Here is a 25,599-nt window from a genome sequence, read left to right as displayed (position 1 = left end):
AGAGGTTAAATGCATAGCTACAAGTGTCTGAAACCAGTCACTTAGGTCTTTCTGATTCCAGGCCTAGCACTCTGTCCACTGTGCCACCTAGCTGCCTTATAAATATAGGTTGTCCACAAAAAATTGTTAATTTGCCCAAATTGATTTTCCATGTTGCTCAGTAAAAGGCTAGGCTGCCTTCCCCAGCAGTAGAGGATATGGGAAATACACATCCTCACAGGAGAATGGCATTGTAACTAGAAGGAACTTTAGAAGTCACTTGGTCCAGCTCTTTATTTGTAAAAGCTTAAATTAAACGATTTAATTAAAGTTGCATAGGAATAAGGGGCAGATATGAATCCAGCTCCTCTAACTCTAAATTTTAAACTCTTCCCATCATATCAATCACCTAAACTCAATATATATATGAAAGTACATACTTCAATATTATTATTATCTGAACAACCTGATGATAATGACATCAGAACTTATCTAGATTGATCCTTAGATGTAATACACACAATTCATGTCTGGACACAGAGTGTCCCATGTGTCCCATGACATGGTAGAACTTCCCCTTTACTTAACATTTGAGACTAACCTCAGGTATATTTACCAAAAGACACTCTTGTGTCTGTGTTTTCTTACTGCTGGAGTCATGTCTTGTACCTTCAGAGAGCCAGAAAAGATGAAGAACATTTTGTCCACCCAGAGGGAAGAAGGGAAATAGATCTCATTTAATTGTTCCAAAGGATGTTTTGTTATATATGAAGCCTGAGATCTTCAAAGAGAGAAAAACCACATTGCAAATATGTCTGGGTCTCCTAACCTCTGTTTGATGCTTTTAATACTTAGACGTTAGTCTATTTGTTCTTTAGATGAATCCATTATCTAAAAAATGGACTTTTTGGTGCCCTGAAAGATTATGGTGTAAATCATGTCTTATTATATTAAGCATGCATCATAGTATTGGACAGACCTGCTGCTTCTTTTCAATTGACAGCACCAGCTTTTCTAAGTTCTCAAAACATTGTCCTGGCTCATGGCAAAAATGCATGTTGTTCCTTATGAGTTCATTTGCCCTGTACATAGAAAGGTCAAAGCAGCTGAAATTTTGAGCAGTTGTAGAAGTAACTGAGTTTCTATCCTCTTCCCTGGAATTCAGTTGCCCCTCTCTGAAGGAAAATTCTCACCCTTTGTTCTCCCTCAGATTTCTGTTGAGGAGGTGGAGAGAAATCTTGTGATCAAGGTTAACAGTGATGCTGTTATGAAAATAGCAGTCTCTGGGGAACTTTTTCAGTTGTACCGAGGATTGTATCAGCTGAACCTAACAGTAGGAGGCATTCCTTTTAAAGATAAATACCTCATTCACCCGGTAAGTACCATCATTAATCACTGACTATTAATGAATGTATGTTAGTATGTCCTAGAGGCTGAGACTTGTGTTAGGAAGATACTTTTCCTCCATCTGCTAATGGATAATATTAACTAAGCTTGGCAAGGGGCCTAGGAAAAGGAGAAAGCTATTTCACCATTTCAAAAAGAAGACCTAACATTTTTAAAGTCATATGAGCTAGTCATCCCTCTTTCTTTATTCCAACTTAGCGTTCAGGGTGAAAATCACTTAAGATTAAGAAAAAAGTAATTTTCTTTCTCTTTTTCAAGAGAGAAATTTGTTTTATTGAACTGAAATTTGGGAGCATGTTAGGAAGTTATTCATATTAAAGTTTCCATAGAAATAATCTTGATGAGAAAATCCGAAGGAATCATTTTTCAAAAAACTATCTTTGCCTTCTTCCCCACTCCCACCCCAATCTGCCTTTATGGCAATGGACCTTTCACCTTGGTTTTTCCCCTATCTTTAATGATCTTTAGATAATTGGCTAAAATTCTCGTGACTGTAAATTTAATTTCCATAACAAAGAAAAGAGCTGCATGAGCATCTAGGGATGCCAGATTGTGAAAGTTCTTGGCTACCTTCCCTAGTTTTTGCTCTTCACAGGTGGTCAGAGGGGAGGCATCTGAGGAATAAGGGAGTGTCAGCTCTCACATTCCCCTCCAAAGCCTGATTCATTTTTTCAAGGTCTCAAGTTCAACAGCAGTTGATACTAGACCTCCTTGGCCCATTAATTTTAGAGATAAAGTAAACAGAAGGCAGTAAAATGAGTTGAATTGATTTGTCTAAGACTGAGCATTCTGACATGGATAACATTAACATTAAGAGGCCCTGAGTTAATCAGAATTTCCTATGTAGTTTAAACAAAATTAGCTTTAAAAATATCAGGGAACAGATATTGAACACAAAGTTATTTAGTTATATATTTTTTAATTACCATCATCTCTGCTCATATTTTTTGAGGTAGGTACACATGTTTTACTATCAGTTTTAAAGGAAGGAAAGGCAAAGTACAAAGAACTTTAGTGTATCACTTTTGGGACTTGATTGATAAACCTTGGAAAAATCACATAAGCTTTCTAGGGTTTCCTTTCTTTTTTTTTAATTAAAAATTAGTGAACAAATATCCATTTTTCTCCTTCCCATTTCCCCCCACCATTTAAAAAAAAAAGAAGGAAAAACAAAATAGGCTCCAAATGGATACATACTTTAGACATCAAGGGTGACATCATAATAATTGAATTAGAGGAACAAGGGGAAAAAAATTATCCTTTATATCTATATTAATTGGGGAATAGTTCATGACCAAACAAGAAGAGAGGGGATCACAGAAGATAAAATGGGCTTTATTCTCTTAGTTTTAAAATGAATGGTTTGAATTCTGTATTCTCCAAATTCTCTTCCAGTTTTAAATACCATTACCCCATGTCTAAGAGTGCCAAGATCCTTTCCAGCACTAATAAGTTGCGTACAATTCCTTGATATGATATTAGGATTAAGATATTTGGTATGCTTATCAAATTTATGGGTGACACAAAGCTAAGAGAAATATGTTAGGTAATGCAAATGACAGAATTGGGATGCCACCCCCCAAAAAATCTGAGCAAGATAGAATAATGCATCATAACTAAAAAGATATAGTTGGAATTTAGTTGGAATACATGTAAAACACTGTACTTGGATTCAAAAAATCAATTGCACAAATACCAAATGGAAGATAAGACTAGAAAGTTTTGGAAGTCTACAATTGATAACTGACAACAACAGTTAACTGATACAGCAGCTAAAAAAGCTAATGTAGCTTCAGGAAAGATGCAATAAGAGAAGCATAATTTTCAGACTGAAGGAGGGCATAGATTATTGTAGGGATAGTTTTGTCTAGCTTAATATACCATATCAATGAGCATATCATATATTGTATATATTATGAGATATCATTATCATCACTGATAGTAGTATTGATCTTATTGTCTCCTTCTTTGGTCTTAGTAAAGTACTATATGTTTAATTAAGGAAAGGCCCTTGAAAAGGGGCCTTAAAGAACCAGAGATAGTCGGAAAGACGACAATTTGTATGATAGATGGTTTTCAACGATATTATATGTTATCTCATTTTATGTTTATAACAATCTTATAAGAGGCTATTAATTAATCCCATTTTACTGATGAGGAATATGAGCCTGAATAGTTAAGTGATTAGCTCATAATTATATAGGTAATAAGTATGTGATGTTCAATTAAAACCCATTCCTTTGTGACCTCAAAGTCTAAGCCTCCATCTATGTTATTTTATTAAAGGTTTTGGAATGAAATAACCATTTCTCAAGGATATTATAGAAGGGATTCTTACCTAAGCTTTGGGTTTGAACAGATAGCTTCTGAGTTCCTTTGCAACTCCTCTGTGAGTTCTTAGATTAAATTGAATTTTTGCAAATTGAAACTTGGTCTGATTGAAAGCTATAATAATGTTATTATACACACACACACACACACACACACACATATATATATATATATATATGTATATATATATATATATATATATGCCCAAATGTATCTGTAAATGGGGAGTTACTCCGCCTGTCTCCTGATGGGTTACTCTGTGGATTTGGTTATACCACTGGGTCCCACTGCCCCTTTTTTGGTCTCTGGGAGCACACATCTTTCCTTGCCACCCCACACCCCAAAAAAGCTATTGGGATTCTCCTGTCTTTCCAGATAAACCCTCGTTTGGATGGTTGCATGAGGAGCTGGAACTGGTTGGATGGGGATGATACCACAATCCAAGATATAGTAAAAACGAATAGCAGAATGCAGTGTTTCTCAGTGATGTCAAGAGGATCCTTCTACCCTGGCAGTGGATTTGCATATTTTAGTCTAAATTACAGTAAGTGATTACAGTACAATGGCTATAATCATATTCCTCAGATCCTTACTTACTAGCTGTGTGACCCCAATGGGAAAGTCACCTTATTTGCCTCAATTTCCTCATCTATAAAATGAGCTAAAGAAAGAAATGCCAAACCAGTCTAGTAAAGAATCAGAAATGACTGAACAACAATATTATTCTCTGGCCAAAAAATCATTTTTTTAAAATCATATATCTGTGGCCTGAAAGGAGTTTGTCCTTGAAACTTATATCATATTTTGATAAATTTGTTACTTAACAAAACTTCCACCCAATAATAGTATAGAGATATGTATATATATATCCATGCCTTTCACTTGGATACATTTAAATACTGTTGGATAAAGGGGCAAAGATGTTGATTCTATACTATATGAAAATATGAATCCTCAAGAGAGCAAAATTATTAAATTCTATTCCATTGTGTTAAGATTTAGTGGAATCTCAGCTCTTTATTTATGTTAATTAATATATTATTCATAGTTCTAAATTTGTTAAGCATACCATCTATGTTTTCATTCTAATCCTCATCAGTGATGAAATTAGACTCTTGCTGTGCCTTCATCTCTCTTTATTCTCACATTCAGATCCTAGATCAGTCTCACAACTATCTCTCTGTGACATCCCTACTCCAAAATGCTTTATTCTCATCTTGGTCATGATATCTGGGGTACCCAAATAGCATAGGAAACACGTAAGAATTTAGGAAGTAGGCATATATCAAACAACAGTTAAGACATCAAGTTAATGAAATTTAACAATTTCACATAATCCTTCCATCTTCATTTGGAAAGGATAATAAGATCTTATAGTATTCCAACTTTCTGTCCATTGTCGAAATTCCTCCCTTAAGCCTGATATATCACTCCTGGCTTCTCTTTAGCAAGAGTCCTTACTTTCTCTAAATAGTGCTTTCATCAACCTAAAGGTAGCAAGGGCCACTTAATCCATTTTTTAAAATCCTTTTTCTTTGTGTTGCCTTTTTTTTTTTTTTTTTTGGGGGGGGGGGGGAAGGGAATGATATTTGGATTAATTTCATTTCAAGATGAATGTAGTTTTGACCCTACTTTCCACCTTCCCCTCACTACTCAACTGCCCTCTTTCTTGCCCAACTTCTTGGTCACCGATGAAATTATAACCTTTTCTTTAGAGATTTTTTTTGTGTGACCTTCCTTTTCCCACATTCGAACTCAGTCTTAGAACTGTCTAACTTTGCTGCTCTTATGCAACATTCAAGCCATTTTATATCTGAAAAAGTGAAATCTTTGGCCCCGATTAGGCTACATCTAGATCGACTCTGGTACACCTTTTTAGGAAGAGCATTGTTCACTTTGAGAGTGTTCACATGAGGGGAAAGGTAATGTTCGGGCCAGTTTTCTGAAGGTCCTCAGGATCAGCCCGAGTGCTTGGTCTTGGTGGAGGAGTGCAGGAGGCAGGAGAGTCACCAGGAAGATGATCAAAAATGGAATGTTTTATTTCCAGTCCTTCTCAGCCCTTATATACCTTTGTACAATTACATCATTACAGTATACTGATTACGTGTGAACCATTGTCTCATCAATTCCACTGAGTTAACATCTTGTTTTGAGTATACTTCTCCAGAATTCTGGCCCTCTACAGGAAAGAAAGAAAGTTTAAAGGCCTTAAATTCATGGCCCATCTGTTTAAGGAAGTACCAATATTTAATCTTAAGTCTCTTATAAGATAAGGATACTGATTTTCAGTATTTAATAGTTGTCATATAGAAAAAGGGATTTATTTGCTCTAGAACTCCCCAGAGGTCAGAATTAGGTGAAATGTCAGTGTGTGTGTGTGTGTGTGTGTGTGTGTGTGATTTATATGTAGGGACAGCTAGGTAGTGTTATGGATAGAGGGTAGGGCCTAAAGTGAATTCAAATCTGGCCTCAATAAATATTAGCTGTGTGACCTTGGTCAAGTCACTTATACCTGTTTGCCTCAGTATTCTCATCAGTAAAATGAGCTGAAAAAGGAAATGGCAAAACATTCCAGTATCTTTGCCAAATAAATCCCAAATGGGGTTAAGCATGACTGAAAGAACAACATTGTGGTAGGAGATACCAGCCAGATTACAAAGAGGCAGATTTCAGTTTGAAGTAAAAAGAAAAAAAAAAAGTAAACTTCCTAAGAATTAAAACTATCCCAAAATGTAATGGACTAACTTGACAGACACAGTTCCACTAAAGATCTTCAAGCAAAGGCTAGGCAATCATTTGATATAGTATAAAAGCCATCTTTATTTGGATTAAATAGTCTTTGAGGTCCTTTCCAACTCTGAGATTGTGTGATTCTCTTTAATTCTCATTCATACCTTCTCAATCTGTTCATCCAACCAAAGTAACAATGAACCACCATTATTCAAGATTATTAGAGACCACGCCATTTCCCAATTCATCTGAATTTATCCTAAATGAAGCCCAATTCAGGGAGGAGCACAGATATATCTAATGTTGTTCAGCTTGTCAGTTTGTTGAAAACTCCTACCACTTCTCTACATTATACTATTTTTTTAACCTTATCTTTTTGATGAATGAAGTCCTAGGACAATGATGCCCACATTATGAAGAGTCTTCTAGACTCTTCATAAATCCTAAACATTGTCCACATCTGTATTGGGATATGAGATTAATCTATTGGGAATTAGGAAAGGGTTATGCACTCATTAAGTCCTTATATCCTTGGGAAATTTTCAGAAGGGATTTTGGAGGCAGGGTGTGAAGCACTATAGTTTCTATATTTTTTTCCTTGGGAAAATTGCCTTAGAGAAGTTTATTCTCTTGATTAAGAAAGAGCTTATTGCTAATTATAAATCACAGCATCTTTAAAATTGCCAGACTATAAGCCTATTATCTATGGAGTAGATAATTGCTCACAAGGAACAAATCATAAATTCAATTTCTTTAAAATAGCAAAATCAAACAAAAATATAAAACAAAAAACCAAAACATACTCCCCCAAAACCCATGCAAACAAAAAAAATCCCCAATAACTTAAAAAATTAACTTTTAGTAGTGTCTAGACTTGTAATTAATCAATAGAGGGAACTGCCAGAGAGGCAGATCAGAAATTGTTCTGTAACTCACAGTCTTGCAGAATTGCTTGAATAACAATAGCTAGCATCTATATAGCACATTTAATAGTTGACATTTTATATGGCACTTAGTATGATAAATAAGCACTATACAAATATTATGTCATTTGAGCTTCAAAACAATACTGGGAGATATGTGCTATTGTTATCCCCATATTACAGATTAAGAAATTGAGGCAGATAAAGATTAAGTGATTTTCCTAGGTTACCGAGAAAGTGTCCCAGAACTGGTTTTGAATTCAAATCTCCATGATTCTAGGTCCAGTGCTTTATTCACTATACCCTCTAGATATCTTTAGCCAATAACTCTCAGGTGGTGTAACACCCAGGAATACTGTTCTCTTGAAAAAAAAATATTCCATGTAATTGCTTCTACAAAATGCAAATAACATTGGAAAAACTTATTTCAAGTTTTTGAAGTTATTTATTGATAAAGCTACATTTGTATAATGTCTTCCATGTATCTCATAATTAATCTTATTTGATCCTTCTAAGTATTAACACTAATATTATTGCCCTTAGTATATAGATGAGAAGCCTGGGGCTAAGAGATATAAAGTAAGTTGTTTCAGGTCTCCTAGCTAAGTAGAAGAAGACTGGAACTTGATCCCAAGTTCCCCATTTCCAGAGTTAACTGCTCTTTCCAGCCCACCCCCACCCCCACTCTGCTCCATTGAATGAGGAAGCTATTATCAAGTACATTTAATCACAAGGTAGAAAACATTTGTTTCTGCTTGAAGTAATATTCAGAATGCCTGGTATCTGTATTACTTTTACTTTTTTCATGTATTTATCTATCTTTTAAATCACCTGAAAAATCAGTTAGAGGATTCAATGGCTAATATGGTGTTTTAGCATCTAAAAAGGGATTCAGGAAGAGTTTTATGATTTCTTGTAGATTAGAGAAGGCAGTTATTGAATTACTCTAGAAAGGCAGAAGAATTCAGAAAAAACAATATAGACAATGGGACAGATTCAAAGGCAAGTGGAAGACTGAGAGGAAGGAAAATATACTTGTACAATTTTAGAGTTGCAAAGGACCTTAGAAATCACTTAGTTCTCTACAATTGTAGGACATCCCCCTTCATGTATATATTTAGACACTATTTGCTGAATCAACTACTAGATTGGCTTCTTTCCAAGTTATTGATTCCTATTTACTAATTAAAAATCAACCTCAAATGAATATAATTGGACAGATTTACCATTGTGTGCATTTTTCCATTTATACAACACTGCTTATGACCTTTTAGACCCCCAACTTCTTAAAATATGGTTCACATATTTTTACATATATCACCCACATATGGGGTCTCATCTGAATGGCAGGTCATGAAATTATGATTTATTATCAGTAAATGTTGATTTGTATATCAATTTCATATACCTACATACCTTGGGTCACATAAAAATTTCTCAGGTGAAAAGGGATCACAAGTGGAAAGTTTAAGAAGCTTTGGCTTTTAGAGCAGAAGTTCTTAACCTGGAGTTCATAAACTTTTAGAAAAAAATTTTGATAATTGTATTTTAATATAATTGGTTTACTTTATAATCTGGTGAAATTTATCCCTTATATTATTCATTTAAAAACTTCATTTTGAAAGGAGTCCCAGGGTGTTCAAGGGATCCTTGGCACAAATACACAAGCCTAAGATTATCTGCATTGAGCCTCATCAAAGCTATTTGAAGTAGGTTATATACTTGCTCTCCTCTTTCTCTCATTCCAGCCTTCCTGTTTCAAGTGACCTAATTCTTTTTTTCCTACTGTGTACCTTTCTTCATAGCTCAACTCAGTTCTTTTTTTTCTACTGTGTACCTTTCTTCATAGCTCAACCAGCTGATGGAGATGAAATTCAGAGAACCTGGGGAATAGAAATAACTGCTGAGATCCGCCCTGCCACTGATACTGGAGTTCTTCTGGCCCTGATTAGTGAAGAAAAAACTGTTCCTCTCTCCTTGGCCTTAGTAGACTACCATTCCACAAAAAAACTCAAAAAACAGGTAAGTGTTTCCACTAATTCCAGTAATAATGGAAAAGCTATTAAAACTGTTCACAACTTGTCCAAACAAGAAACTTTCTTTTGGAAAGCTTGAGTTCAAATCCAGATTTAAACACTTAGTAACTCTATGTGAATCATCTTTTAACTTTGGTTTTGCCTCAGTTTCCTCATTTGTAAAAGGAGGATAATAAAACACCTATTGCCCAGTTGTTATGAGAGTAAGATATAAGTATTTATAAAGTACCTGCAAAACTTTTAAGTGTTACATAATTATTCATTATTATTATTATTTTATTAGTCAATCTTTCTTCAAGTGTGCAAAGTTATTTATGTTTTCTCTTCTTTGTAGATTCAAAAATTTACTTTAACTAGATTTTAAAATTTATCTTAGTTTTTGATCCTAGAAAAACAATGGCATAAAAGCTTAGAAAAGTCTCATTTGGCATTGGGGGGCAACTAAATATGTAGTTGCCAGCTAGATGGCAGAGTGTTTAGGACACCAGACCAGGAAGCAAGAAGACCTGAGTTCAAATTTGACCTTACAAGCTGTGTGACTCTGCCAAGTCACTTAACCACTATTTTCCTGAGTTTTCTTATTTATAAAATAAAGATGATGTTACACTTAGTTCCCATGGTTATTATGAGCATCAAATAAGAGAACAATTGTAAATCATTTATTACAGTGCCTGATATATAGTAATCACTATATAAATATTAACTATTATTAGTAGTAGTATTACCTGCCTGATCTTTGGAAAACTATTCTTTCTAGGTCTTTATTTCCTCATTTATGAATTGAAAAGGTTGGACTAAATCTCTAGGTCCCTTTCAGCTCAAAACTTAGGATTCAAAACAGTGTTACTCAAAGAAGCCCAACTGGAACCATGAAATAGAAGCTCTCTACCTTGTAAATCTGCCAGACAATGAGCTAGCTTTCAGATAATACTGACCAGAGATGTCCATAGTCCATATACTCTTTCCAATTTTTCTCCTAAGACAAACAATCAATGTTTGAAAGATAACATACATAGGTGGGTTCCTTTAAATAGTTTTCTGTTCATGAACTTCCTCCTTGGATGGGAGCGTCAGGAAGTGAAAGGTACAGAAGCAAAGGTTTATTCTACTCTCCAAAGAGTTCACATTATAGTCAGTGGTAGAGTCTTACTGGATCCTTTGTGGACACAACATTGAAACTAGATTGTGCTGTTATGCTCTTAACTAGATGCGATTAAAGATTGGCTTTTGATTGCATTGTTAATACGAACTGAGCAACACACCAAAAGAATAAGCATTAGTCAACATTTCCTTTCTCAGGAAATACTAAAATTTAGCTTCTACTTTCAGTACAAAGATATGCATATTTGGCTTCCTAAACTTCTAGAATATATAATCCTATCTCTGGAACTGTGCAGATATCCAGCCCATAGTCTAAATATATGTTCTACTTGGAAGCCTGGGAAGAGTAATGGGCATTGGATGAAACTGGTGGATGGATTGTTCCATGATATTCTCCATGTTGTTGATATTCTTAGAAAAGGAAGGTCAAGTTTTGTTCTATAAACCTCAGAACCATCATTTGGATTGGCTGACCCAGACTTTGTTCAGGGCACTGCAATTTAGAGGCACCTTGTAGCTCCTTCAAGTAAAAATAACTCAATTTAGCACTTCGTTAGTGCTTTGGTTTTGCCTCAGTTTCCTCCTTTGTAAAATTCTTTAGCAAGAATAGTTAGTTAAAACTGGGAGCTACTAAATGAGGCAAAATTTCTTCACCTGTACCCAGATACCTTGCTCCAGCAACAAATTCAAGGTATCACAAAATTCTCTTCTAATCCATTCCAAGTCAAATGAATTCATCTTAGAAAAGAAATTAATTAATTTAATTTGTTATGGTGTCATTCATACTAATTGCATTTGGCTTGTTTTGTGGTGCTTGTCCTGGGTAAAGTTTCTTATGTCTCTGGTATAGAGCACTGTCCATCAGCTGCCAACAGCTCCACCTCCAACAACTCTTGGATCTATCCGATTCTCCCGATTCCTACCACAAGTTCAAGCCCTCATTGCCTCTCTTCTGGGCTATTATACTAGTTTCCTAATTGACTTCCCTTTATCTCTCTCTTTTTCATTCTATCCTCTGCCCAGCTTCCAAAATGCTAATTCTAAAACCCAGGTTTGACTATATCTGACCATATTATTCCCCTCCTCGGAAAGCTAATCATAATGATCTGCTTACTGAACCCTTAACCCAACATTCCATTTCTTATACCTTAATACCTTTGTCCAAACTCTTTCCCTATGCCTAAAATGTTCTTCCTTCTTGCTTCTGCCTCTTGGAAAACTCTTGATTCTCTCAAGGCTCATTTTTACAAGAAGTCTTTCCCAATGCTCCCAGTTGTTCCTTCTCTGTATAGATACATCATTAGAGATTTTTGGAAATCCCATATTTTTGATATATTTTCTTAGTCACTTTCTGTCATTTTTTACTCTTTTGTGATTTCATTTGGTGTTTTCTTGGCAGAGATTCTAGAGTGGTTTGCCATTTCCTTTTCCAGTTCATTTTACAGATGAGGAAACTAAGACAAATAGGGTTAAGTGACTTGCCCAAGGTCACATAGCCAGTAAGTGTCTGAGACCAAATTTGGATTTAGGTGTTCTTTGCTGCACCATCTAGTTGCTCAAAGCCTTGCTGCCTATTCTTGGTAAATATGTTGTAACCCCTCTAGCAGACTGTAATCTTCTTGAAGATGAGGAATGATTCATGTTTGTCTTTGTATGCTCAGTACCTAGCAATGTGTTTGGAACACTGTGGGGGCTTAATGATTGCTTGTTAATTGACTGAATGAATGATAAGTAAATATTTATGCCTCTGACTGGTCTCCCCTTGCTTATTCAGGTTTATCTGTTTTTTCCTTTAGTTGGTTGTCCTGGCAATAGAACACGTGCCCATGACCTTCATGGAAATCAAAGTCTGTGACGGTCAAGACCACTTGGTGGAAGTCCGCATAAAAGAGGGAGAGATAGCCCTGACTGTGGATGGCACGAAGGGACAGATGGAAGTGAGCCCTTCCCAATTGAATGAAAGATTGTCTGCCTTGAAAAAATACACACAGAGTTCCTTAAAAACATATGCTGGTGGACTCCCAGGTAAGGCTGTGATTCTGCTACCACAAAGTTCCACTCCTTTCTGTCCAAACGCCAGCAGCACTGGGAGGATAAGAGCAATGTAGTTGCCCTCATCTGCCTTGACCTTCATCAAGTTGTTTACAGCAAAATGAAACTTAGAGGAAGGTTCAGTTTTCTCATGATTAAAATGAGGCTTGGGACTTTTTTTTTTTAAGTAGGGAAAGGAGAAGTTAGATTATAGACTTTCTCTGGTCAAGTGGGGAAATCACTTCTGCAACCAAAGACAGCGGTCAGCATTGTTTATTCAGAGGCAGTTTCACCAGCCTGAGGGAATCCCTAGTGAGGAAATTCCCCCTACTCAGGGATGTGCTGGAGCCAATCTCAAAATGTGCTCTAGACTCCGCAGCTGAATGTCAAATGTTTTACACATTGGATATAAGCAAATGCTTAAAATCAGGACCTAATTTGTTTTGTTGATTTTTTTTTTTAGGCTTATGATTGAATTAATAATGCAGATTGGATTTAAAATTTGTTACCTATCCATTTTTTAAGAGAGACAATTGCTAAACACTTATCAGAATACCCTTGCTCCCAACCAATGCAAAATGGCAACTGTTCCATACTCTGGAGTCTTAGAGGGAGTTGCCTGGGTTTAGTGATTTGTCCATCAGTAATATGTCTTGAATGTGGACTTCGCTGACCCCAAAGAGAGCTCTTTAATCAGGTGGTTTCTCTCCAGCTTTCTTTTGTCTATAAATTGGAGGTGTCTTGTTGAATTCTAATTCTAGTACAATTGGCTTGAGCCAAGTTAATGTTCTTCCCTTTTTTTTAAGAGCAATCTGCACATAGAAATTTGTACAAAATGCATGTTAGACATCTTATATACAATCAAGGGAGATCAGTATCATAGTGTGTAGAAGATCCAGAGGACAAAAATTGCCCCTTGCATTGTTATGTTACATCATGTCTCTCATATTATGTTGCTTCTTGTGCAATGATAAGATGTCTGTAAATATAATCCCACTAGCCTATCCTGTACTAAGGGTCACCCATCAAATTCTAGGGAGTATTGAATCTAAAGAAGTAGCATATCAGTCTGATAGTCAGAATTTCCAATTTAATTATTTTTAAATACTGTTGTCCACAGGCATGTGATCACAGTAACATGATGGTAGCTATAAAGCCAGAGCCAGGTGTTTATGCATCTCAGTTAGCTCCCCAAGTCAATCCAATTTTCTTGGCTGCAATAACGTTAAATGCTAAAGATTTCTAGCCTGAATCATCTTACTCCTTCAAGAATCTTTTTGCTTCCTAAATAAAAGTAAAATTTGCCTCTTGGCTTTCTCAAACTGATGGTACTCTCTTTTTCCAAACTAATTTCATATTATCACCCTTCCCTGTACTCTGTATCCCAGCCAAACTACACAGTTCTTACCTTCAGGTACATGTTGTATTCTCTCTCTTCTATGTCTTTGATTAAATTCTTTCATATCTGGCATTCTTGCCAATGCCATCTAGAATGCCTTTCCTTTTTTTCTTTTTCCTTGTTGAATCCTTTCTCATCCTTTAAAATCTAACTAAGATGGATTTTAAAGGGAAAAGCCTTTCCATAGTACATGGTAATTAACTTCCCTATCAGACATCAGAGAGCAACTGGTTTTGATAGTTTCTTGTGTCACCACATAATGTTGTGTACTCTTTCAAACTATATTAGTGTTTTATCCCCCATTAGTCTGTACTTCCTAGGAACAAAAGCTCAAATGAAATAAGATACAATATATAATATGTGTACTATAAGGAGAATTCACAGGATCAGAGAAAAGCAAAGGATAAAGAATGGGCAAGATTATTGACTGGTGACAGAATGAACACAGGGAGGAGAAAACTGACGACTGTATGGGGCCTATTATCAAAGGGATGATTTTCTGAAGCTGAGGGACACATTCATTACAGATGGCATGTCATGCTAAAGATGTTTTGTTTTTCCTTCCTTTTTAACCCAGATGTTCCTGTGATGTCAGCTCCAGTCACTGCATTCTACCATGGCTGCATGACCCTGATGGTCAACCAGAAAACATTAGATTTAGATGAAGCCATGTATAAACACGGTGACATCACATCACATTCTTGTCCTCCGACTGAGCAAGCTGGTCAGTAGCCTCCGTGGAAACAGTCTACATACTTTGTAACCAAAAACTTTTCATGCTTTTCTTTTACAAAAAAAAAAAAGTATAAATTATTCAGTCTCCTTATGCTGTATAGTTTCTCTAAAAAAACACTGAAGTTCTCAGTAGGAGCTACTGATCCTTACAATCGATCATTGAAATCTTCCTTTGCCCTGTGGCCAAACCTTTGTAATATATTTGTAAATAGCTGAGAAGACTAATATTGATCAGAAACCACACACAAAAACTCCAAAAGCTTTTCATGAAATGAATGTTGAGTCTTGAGGGAACAGAGAAGCCTGGAAACATATCAACATAGACTTGAAGAAAATAATAGTTCTCTGTTATTTTTATTACAAATATTTCTTTCTGATTTATGAAATATGAAAGAATAAAATATTTACAGAAAACTTTTTAATTCCGTGTCTAAAGATGTTTTTTCTTCTGCGTGACCAAACCATGTGGAATTATCAGGGATGAAAAGGAAACTGTCAGTAACAGAGCCAGCTGACATGTATGTGTGTACATATGTGCCTATGCATGTTCCTGCATGTGAGGATTTGTATACAAGGGAATTCTCTCTTATCGCTTCATTTCTTCCCAATAATTTTCAGAGTTCTAAATTCATCCCCTTCTAAATTTTGTTCCACCAGTTACATTACAAGATGCCTCTATGACAAACATATTGAATGTAGTCCAGTAGAAAGATCTCTGATGTAATTCAGAAAACTCAGAGTTGGTAGCCCTTCCTCCATAAGCTTTGAGCTTTGTGGCCCATAAAATAGTCATACTTCAGAAGGAAGGAAATTTCCTCCACTGAGGTCCTCACATAAAGATTGGCTATCAGAGAGAGACAACGTGATACAATGGGAATGAATATAGACTTAGAGAGTGGATTCAACTCCTCCTTCTTTCCTTTACTACTTTGTGACCTTAAGAGAGGTCTTTGAGCTGTTTAGAACTCAATTTTCCACTCTGAAAAAAGAGATGGTTAGACTAGATGGCACTAGATAGACCAGATAGATAAGTAACTCTTAATTTAGAGCAGGGTCCTCAAACTTTTTAAATAGGGGGCCAGTTCACTGTCCCTCAGACTGTTGGAGGGCCAGACTATAGTAAAAACAAAAACTTTGTTTTGTGGGCCTTTAAATAAAGAAACTTCATAGCCCTGAGTGAGGGGGATAAACGTCCTCAGCTGCTGCATCTGACCCATGGCCATAGTTTGAGGACCCCTGGTTTAGAGCATACTCCCTCTGAGGACCTGCCTGAGATTGTTTTTTTGCTTTTTTTTTTAAAAAGGCATTTGGGGTTAAGTGATTTGCTCAGGATCACACAGCTAGTAAGTATTAAGCGTCTGAGGTCGGATTTGAACTCAAGTAGATCCTACTGATGTCAGGTTCTGCAATTGAAAAGTTATATTATTATTTTTTTTTAATTTTAACAAGCATTTAAGTCTTTTCTATGTGCCAGGTAAGGCCAACAAGGGAGCACAGTGGGTAGAGCACTAGTTCAGGAGTCAGGAACACCTGAGTTCTAATCTGTCCTCAGACACTAATCAGCTGTGTGATCCTGAGCAAGTCATTTCATTAGTTGCCTTAATTTCCTCATCCGTAAAATGAGCTGGAGAAGGAAATGGCCAACCACTCCTAACATTTTGGCCAAGAAAACCCCAAATGGAGTCATGGGAGTGAGAAACTAAAATACAACTGAATAACAACATGTGTAAGGCATTGTGCTAAGCACTTTATAAATATTATTCCGTTTTATCCTCACAAAAAGCCTAAGAGATAGATGCTATTGTTACTCCCATATTTTAGATGAGGAAATCGAGGCAGTCACATATCTAGTCAAATGTCTAAAGCTAATTAAGTGTCTAAGGCTATATTTGAACTCAGGTCTTCCTGACTCCAACTAACTCACTGTGCCCCCTAAATGTACAACTTTACTTTTATAGAACCCTTCTGGATAAATTATTTTGGAAGCTCTGTGGAACTATGATAGATTTAGAAGTTTGGGATTCAAATCCCAGCTCTACGGCTTCTTACCTGTATGGACTTCAGTAACTCACCTGCAAAAGGCCTGGACTATATGGTTTGTTAGATCCCTTCCAGCACTTCTAAATTTACCATCCTTTTATGGGCCTTTGTATCCTTATCTATATAAGAACATTTTTTAAATTTCATTTAAGACCCAATTCTAGCTCTATGATTTCTTCCAAATTTTCAGCTGGTAAAGAGAATGAACAATTGTATCATTAATTGGTGATTGAATATTTATTGTCCTTGTTCTTGTCCTTGTCTATCATAATGGATAATTCTGGACTTGGTGTCACATGGGGTTTCAATCCCATCTCTGAAACTTTACCCTGAGTAAGCTGCTTAACTTTAGATACCTCAGGTAAATCTCTGTGACTCATCTATTAGGTCAGAAACAAGTTGTAATCTAAAACTGTTGGAAGGAATACCCATGTCAGGAGTGCTCTATCTACTAAAATCACAAATCCTGTCTATATTGTTATTTTTTGCCCTTCATTCTCCAAGAGGTCCAATAACATCACAGAGTGATGTCTTGACTTGCACATGAAGGTGATTTAAGTGAAACATTCTTTCACAAGGTCATCAGCCTCATTCTCTCCTCCGGAGTCCTTAAAGTCCCCAGGCAAATAAAATTTAAAAGGATTGACAATGGCCTGGGACACAGTGCATGCCCTTGGCCTTTCTAAGTTAAATTAGTATACACTCTGAGGAAAAAATAATGAATTATTATTCATTAATAATACAGCAGGAAGTAGGTAACTCAATCAGATCTCTTACAGAACATTTATCTGGACCTCAGTTTTCTCTTATATAAAAAGATGGTTTAGTACTAGATGACTTCAAGAGGAAAAGCTGTTAGAGACCATTCAATGGCACAAAGGGTAACTATGCTAGACCTGGAGTCAAGAATACTTAGACCACTCACTTAACCTTGTTTGCTTCAATTTCCTCAACTATAAAATGGGGGTGATTATAACAGTACCTACTTCCCAAGGTTGTTGGGAATCTCAAATGAGATAATAGCAAGGCACTTGTTAACAGTTCCTGGAAAATATTAGATACTTAATAGATCCTTCCTTCATTCCCTTTCTTCCTCCTTCCTTCCCTTCTCTTTATTTTCTTCCCTCCTTCCTTCCCTTCCTCCCTCCTTCTTTCCCTTTCTTCCTTCCTCCCTTCCTTCCCTCCCTCATTCCTTCCCTCTCTCTTTCCTTCCTTCCTTCCTTTCTTCCAAGGTCCATCTCATTTCTAAATCTTCTTCTCCAATGAATTCTCCAAACTCATAGCCTCTACATGACAAAGTTGACAAAAAAGAGAGAGAGAATGAAAGACGGGGGAATGGGGAGTGATGGAGGGAGGGGGGAAGAAGAGAGGAAAGGAAAGAATGAAGACTAGGTGATCATTCTGGGGCACGGGAGCCCCAGTGCTTGGAAGTCAATACCACATGATGAGGATAATTAGTATTTCAAACCTAACTGATGCTCTAAGGTTTACAGGACACTTCGTATAGACATGATTTCATTTAACCTTCATCAGAACTCTAAAACAGCTCCTATTATTCTGAGGAAACTGAGGCTCAGAGAGGTTATTTACTCTTATTCAAGAGGAAGTTTGATCCTAGGTATTATTTATTAAGCTAAACTGTCTCTTAAAACCCAAAGCCTTCATTATGAAACTTTCTGTTTATACTGCAAATTAGGACAGAATTCTTCAATCTAGCCAAAGATTATCTTCCAGAATGAAAGACTTTGGAGTGGATTGGGTTTGAGTCTTCTGCCAATATTCCCTCTTGGGCTCTTGATACTCAGCATTATTCTGCTGGCTTTAGTTGACCTTAATTCATAGTTTTGCTCCTCAAGGCATGTCTTAAATCACATGTCCATAAAATTTAAGTGTTTTGCCTCCACCCAGAGAGCTCATCCCTTTGCATGATGCGGCTTGCTCGCTTAACCATGATATTTTGCTTTTGTTGATGTTTTTCCCCCCTTTCTTAAGTTCCTGGCAGTATCTTGCTGATTCAGGACCTCAGAAAACTCTGCTAAGAGCTTCAGGTAATTTTCTATGTTGATAATGAGTAAAACTAGATGACTGATCCTCATTCTATAGAATTAGTTCTATCAGAACTAATGCACCAAGTATCCTTTGAGTTCTGTAGTAACTTAATAGTCCACATTTTAATAAAAATTTTTGTTGATTTTAATAATTTTTAAATAAAATTTTAAATAAAAAAATTTAGCAGTGATGTGATGACTATGGCCCTACGTAATCAGTGCCTTCAAACTCTAGTAGGACCTAGCTAAGTGACTAGAAGTCAAGAAGACAAGCTTAAAGCTTTCCTCAAATCTGCCTTTGTAGCTGCCTGGATATCTTCAATATTCTCTATTGTAAAATGGGATAATAATTATACACCTGTCTCTAGGATGAGATAATACACACACACACACACACAAATATATATATTTTATTAATTTATTATTAGTTATTGCCAAAATTATTTCTTAACATTTGTTATGTTGATTTAATAATTATTAATACATGTAAAGTATTTTGCAAATCTTAAGGCATTATACCAATGCTAGCTATGATTACTTTGAGCAAGAAAAGGGGAGAGGATGCTATTTATAAACAAAAAATAATGGCATCTCTCAAAATGAAATGCTATATATACATGGGCCTGTCAGCTTGGCCTTCTTGTCACACCCCTTGCTATTCCAATCAGTGCCTTTGCTGGAGGGAGCAGGCCATGACAGATGGAGTGTCTAATGTTTTCATGTCTGTTGTTATGAATAAGGAAAGGGTAATGAATTATGCCATTGACATTTTTATGGATGGAGCTGACTTCAGAAGCTTTTCTCAAAAGGGAGGCGCTCATAATCAACAGTTCTATTTAGAGAACATTGTCAAGTTAGCTTTTAAAAAATTTATTACTCTCCATGTCTGCCCTTTCTATGATTTCATTCACTGCTTTGAAATGAAATTAAGAAAACATGATAGCTGTCATCCTTTCTGAGAGATGTGAAGTTGGGAAAAGGAGATTTCCTACTCTCATTTTTTATGATGGTCTTCTCACACTAAGGTGAGGGACTCCCCAATAAGGACATTTGAAGTTCTTCATATATTTCCCTTCTGTCTCCATCCCTTTCTTTACTCCCTCCCTTTCTTTGCCATCCTCAAAGCCTAATTCAAATGCCATGTATACTCAGAAGACTTCCCTCACTTCCTTGGATGACAAACTATCCTCTCATAGCACCTTGCTTTGAAATTCTCAAATGCATTTATCATGTAATATAACTATTCTTACTGGAGTCTTACGTTTATCCTAAATTATACCTTCTCTAACTGTTGTATTCTTTCCAGCTCTTAGCTTAATATTTTTTCGTATGCTCATAATTAACATCGTAGGAGGCTCCAGAAAGCAAAAATCAAAAGCTCTGAAACCTTGTTTCTCTGACTTGTTTTCTGTTGCCTAATTTTCACCTCACTTAATAACAGTAATAATAATTACTCATTTCTGTAGGACTTCAAGACTCAAAAAGCAATTTCCTCACAACATCCCTGTGTCTAAAGCAAGCATGATTATACTCCATTTTATGGATGAGAAAACTGAAGATCATAGAGGTTATAGAGGTTATGTAATTTTGGTAGGGTCACATAGCTCCAAGCCTCCAACCAAGAGTGTTAGCCAAAGTTACTGAAGAATCCAGCTCCTTTTTTCTTCTGATCTGAATAGAGTTAGAAAAAGAGTTTTCCATCTTAAAGAAAAAAAGTTTTTCTAACTAAAAGAATAAGTCTCTCAAGAAGTGATTATTGAAAAGAGGAAGGGAGGGAGAGAGAAAAATTTGCAACAAGAAGTTTTGCAAGGATGAATGCTGAAAATTCTCTTTGCATGTATTTTGAAAAATAAAAAGCTATTATTGTTTTAAAAATAAAAATAAGTGATTACTAATTTTTTAAAAATCTGAATTCACATCTCTAAGTCCAGTTCTTATCCCTCTGCAGCATAGCTGTCCCTTAACAGCAAGATTTTCTGGACATAGCAGATCTGTGCTAAAGTGATGGTTGAAGATAATGACCGAGCCTTCATCTCAAAGAAGTCTCCTGGCAGATTTTTCCCATTTCTAATGGGATTTATTTTCTAGGATTTAGCTGTATAAATAAATAACATGTGCCACTGTTACACAGTTTCCTGGTTCCTTTTGAGGATGCAGGAGGTACAGTTAATACAACAATGTAAAAAACAACAATAACTAGCAAACAAACAATAACTAGCTGGAAAAGACTTAGGAATGCAAGGGCTAAGCATAACCAAGAGTCCCTGATGAAACTTGTTATCCGTCTCTTACAATAGAGTGGCCTAGAGATGCAGAATCAGAGGTTCCCAATCATAGTCCAACATGTGGATCTGTTTGCTTGATTCAGAGGCACAGTGGGTAAAACTCTGGGCATGGAATTGAGAAGACCTTAATTCAAATTCAGCCTCAGATTCCTCATCTGTAAAATTAGCTGCAGAAAGAAATGACAAACCATTTCAGTATCTTTTGCCAAGAAACCTCAAATAGGGGGTCGTGAAGAATTAGTTATGATTAAACAAGTTTGCTTGAGTAAGCTTATTTGCTATAAAGGAAGATTTTGAGTTTCCATTTGGTTTTTAATGGGGAATAAGTTTGAAGGGAGAGAGAGTGATAGGGGAGGGAGAGAGGAAGAAAGAGGAAGAAGAGGGAAGGAGAGAGAGGATAAGAGAAAGAGAGGGAAGGGGAGAAAAATTAGGATAGCAAAGCCCAAAAACAACTAAAAAAGGGATTTTTTTAAAAAGAGAGTTACTGAAGCATTTTTTTCAATGCATTGAAGACAAGAAGGAGACACAGATGAGAAACAGCTTTGAAACTTACATGTTGACTTTGTTATATACTTAAAAAAAAAAAACAAGCTGTACATAATGTTTTTTATATGTATCTTTTTTCCTGTTCTTTGCACATAGAAATGTTTTTATTCATTGGTGTTTGTCAGGTTCAGAATAACAAAAAAATAAAATGAAGAGAGTGAGAGAGCAAGAGAGAGAAAGAAAGAGAGAGAGAGTGGGAGGGAGGGAGAATTCAGGAGGCATGAGAATACGCTTTTTCTGGGGTATTCAGTAAATGGAGCAACAGGCCTAGAATCAAGGCCTGAGTTCAAATTCAGTCTTAGATATTTACTAGCTATATGACTTTAAGCATGTCACTTAACCCTTATGCCTCAGTTCCTCATCTGTAAAATGGGAACACCCTAGAGAAGGAAATGGCGAGCTACTTTAGTAGCTTTGCAAAGAAAATCCATACACAAAGTTCATGGAGTCACATACACGATAAATGACTAGACAAGAAAAAAATGCTTCTGCATTTGTTTCCCTGGTTTTTTCGCTTTGTTTTAGACTTGCTCCCAGAAGTGGGAAATGATCAACTAGATACTGCTGCCACAATGAAATGCCTACACAAGCAAAAGATTTACTTCCCCTCCCTAGAATATTCTGCAACATGGCTATGAACAGTATGATAGGATCCTCTCTGGAAGTTTATTTTCCCTTTTCCACCACCAGTAATAGCCCTGGAGCATATTAGATAAGCCATAATGAGAACATACATCCTTTGACAGCACTGATATTTCCTATCTGTTCTAGATGTATGCAAGAAAGTACTCTATATGTTCCATGTCCTCATGACAATCTAATTCCATCTCTGTTTTGTTGTTGTTGTTGTTATTGTTGTTGTTGTTGGGGGGTGGGGGTGGGCAGGAGATCAATTAGATCTTAGACTGATAGTGTCTATCATGAGTGAAAAAAGGAATATACTTGGATGGAAAAGACCTAGATTGGACACATTACTAAGCTTCAGTTTTCTTATTTGCAAAATGGCAGCATAACACAAGCGCTCCTCAATTTAACGAGAGTATTGTGATGAAAGCATTTAATAAACTTTACAAGTCCATTGGAAATGAGTGGTTATTACTATTTTTACTAAGTGAGGTGAGAAGGCAACATGTTACATTGTAAAGAAGACTAGATTTTATGTGAGAGAATCTAGCTTCCAATCTTAGCTCTGCCATTTATTATATCTGTGTCATCCCGAATAAACTACTGAAACTCTCTGGAATCCTGTTTCGTCATCTGTAAAATCAAAGGATGGGACTAGATGCCCTAAAAGATTCCTTCCAATTTTCTTTATGTGAGTCTAGGAGAAATAAGGTAATGAGAAAGCCAAAGTGAAAGGATTCTATAACTTCTCATTTACATTTTCCAGATCCTCTGTGATAGGAATCAATATGAGCATTCTTACTTAGTATTTTACTAATATCAAGACAATCCAATCCATTTCATCCAGTATTTACTAAATGCCTTTTCTTTTTCTTTTTTAAAAGTATTTTATTTTTCCAAATCCATGTAAAGATACTTGTTGACATTTTGCAAAGCCTTGTGTTTGGAAAGCAAAACTTTTCACCCTCTCTCCCTCTCCCCACCTTCCCTAAGACAATATAGGTTCATAAATATAATTCATCTAAAAACATTTTATATTTATCATGCTGCACAAGAAAAATCAGATCAAAGGGGGAAAAACATGAGAAAGAAAAAATGAGCAAGTAAACAAGTAACAACAAAGGTGAGAATACTATGCTTTGATATGCATTAAATCTCCATAATTCTTTCTCTGATGCTGAGTTAAGTGTCTTTTCTGTATGACATACTGGGCTAGGCCCTAACATAATGAAAAACAGATCTTAACTTCAACAAGCTTATATTCTTCTGAGGAATTAAAAATATAAATTTTTTGTTGTTCAATCTCTTCAGACCCTCTGTGATCCCATTTGGGGTTTTCCTGGCAAAGATATTGGAATGGTCATTTCCTTCTCCAGCTCCTTTTATAGATGAGAAACTGAGGCAAACAGGGTTAAAGTAACTTGAGCAGTCACATAGCTAACAAGTATCTGAGGTCAGATTTGAACTCATGAAAATGAGTCTTCTTGATTTGAAGGTCAGTGCTCTATCCATTGCATCACTTAGCTGCCCCAAAATATAAATATAAGTTTACATAGTTTGAAAAGGAAAAAGAGAAAACTAAAACTGTGAGAGTTCTTAATATTCATGTATATTAAGGGCCCTTCTTATAGACTGGTAAATTTAGTCCATAGACTTCCACTCAAAATAATATGTATATATTAAAATGCATAAAATAAAATATGTAGGATTAAAAAAGAAACCAAATATATTGAAATAGTTATTAAATTATATTCCAAAACAAGTTCATTGTCCATTAAGAATTCCTGAATTAGAAGAATAAGGACAATCTTCCTATAAGGATCATAGCTTTAGAGTAGAAGGAACTTTAGAAGCCACATAATATTTTCTTCCTTTTATAGATGGAGAAACCAAGTCCCAGATTGTTTTAAAAAATATGACTTGCCCAAAGTTGATTGGTAGTAGAAAGTGGCAAAGCCAGGATTTGAACTTAGTCAAGACAACAAATCCAATATGCTTTCTTTTTTATTCTTTTTTCCTTTTTTTTTTTATTTCAAAGATTTCCATGCTTGGTAACAATCACTAGGAGCCAACCAGCTGATGTAAGATTTTCCATATTTATCTAGAAAGCAGAAATAATTTCTTTCCTATATTACAGTCAAAGAATTTCCAACATAGCTGAATCAGGCAGAGTTTGCCCTCCTTAGGAGTAAAATCAATAAATTTCATGGTTGGAGAAATGATCAAATTAGGATTTTATGGCAATAAAGGAATCCAATATCTTTTCTATTTTGTCCCATGCTATCTTTCTTAAAAGTCAAATCTTAAAAATAAATAAATAAACCAAGGAATTCTAAGGGGTAGAGATGAGAACAGTGAAGAAGGAGAGTATTACCAAGGATGAAACTTCCCAAATTATTATTATACAAGGAATGTCTAATGGTGACTGAGGACCCTAGTTTCTCTTGATTCATTCATTGTGACTTGTCAGGGGAACGAGGGAACAGGAAGGGAATAAACCACCCAAGAAGGCAGGCAGGCTAAGGCCAAAGGATAAGGAAAGATAGGACTTAAACTAAAAATTGGAGATCTAAAATAAAAGTTATGAACAAGTTGAGAATTAAATTAATATCACATATTTTATGATCAGGGTGAGGGATACAAACATTTTTGTGGGTAAGGAAAAAAATGCTTGGCTGCTATTTCAAGCAGCTCTTGGCTCTAGTCAAGGTTATAAGATCTCACCAGAGGATGCAAGTGTCTAAATGAGGGAGGATATTGGCAAGAACATTCTCTGAATACTTTTTGAAAGCAAATTGTTTGACTGACCTGGCCAGGATTATATACTTTTAATCCAGGGTCAACTTAAACTGCATTCTTAAACTGGTGGTGGTTGTTAATCAGGCATCATGAGGGTAGAGTGAGAAGTTTAAACCAACCTCTGAGAAAGTTAACTTCGGTTATCCCAGTCAGTCAAGTGGGCATCAGATAAGCTCTGAAAATCTGAGTTTTGACTGGTAATTCACAGCTGGGTGCTAAAGAATAGTGTGTTTGAACTATTTATCCAAGTCATTTCAGAGAGGCAAGAGATAGAATGTGGAAATTAGTCCATTTAGACTTAGTTAGGATTATGTATTAGCTTCTGAAGGACACTGCTCTTTTTTCCCCAAATCATCAAAGGATAACACTCACTTTGACTCTAGATTCCTGATTTTTTTGACCAATCTCAATGTATGTAGATTCTAATTGGATTTTGAGATGAATAGATACTTTTATATGGTCAATTCTAAGCTCAATATCGCTGAATTTGTATACTTTTCTTTATATTTTGATTGCTGCCATTATAGAATAAATCTTCATTATCCAACACCTAGACTAATTTTGCAACAAGCACATAACAAGGCT

The 25,599-nt window shown here is 35.9% G+C and overlaps 1 protein-coding gene across 1 annotated transcript in view; it reads left to right on the top strand.

Moving 5' to 3' along the window:
- The window catches only part of GAS6 (growth arrest specific 6), a 97,324-nt gene extending 82,230 nt beyond the window's left edge, over positions 1-15,094 (top strand). Inside the window, exons 11-15 of the mRNA XM_051984254.1 lie at positions 1,190-1,354; positions 4,093-4,261; positions 9,220-9,392; positions 12,304-12,532; positions 14,515-15,094. Of these exons, the coding sequence (XP_051840214.1) occupies positions 1,190-1,354; positions 4,093-4,261; positions 9,220-9,392; positions 12,304-12,532; positions 14,515-14,669 (891 nt within the window). The 3' untranslated portion in view covers positions 14,670-15,094. The remainder of the gene's footprint in view (positions 1-1,189; positions 1,355-4,092; positions 4,262-9,219; positions 9,393-12,303; positions 12,533-14,514) is intronic.
- Positions 15,095-25,599: the final 10,505 nt, after the last annotated feature.

Source organism: Antechinus flavipes, chromosome 3 (assembly GCF_016432865.1).
Source record: "Antechinus flavipes isolate AdamAnt ecotype Samford, QLD, Australia chromosome 3, AdamAnt_v2, whole genome shotgun sequence".
Classification (NCBI taxonomy): Eukaryota; Metazoa; Chordata; class Mammalia; order Dasyuromorphia; family Dasyuridae; genus Antechinus; species Antechinus flavipes.
Note: the sequence above shows the minus strand (reverse complement) of the source record. Positions and strands in the feature narration are given on the sequence as shown.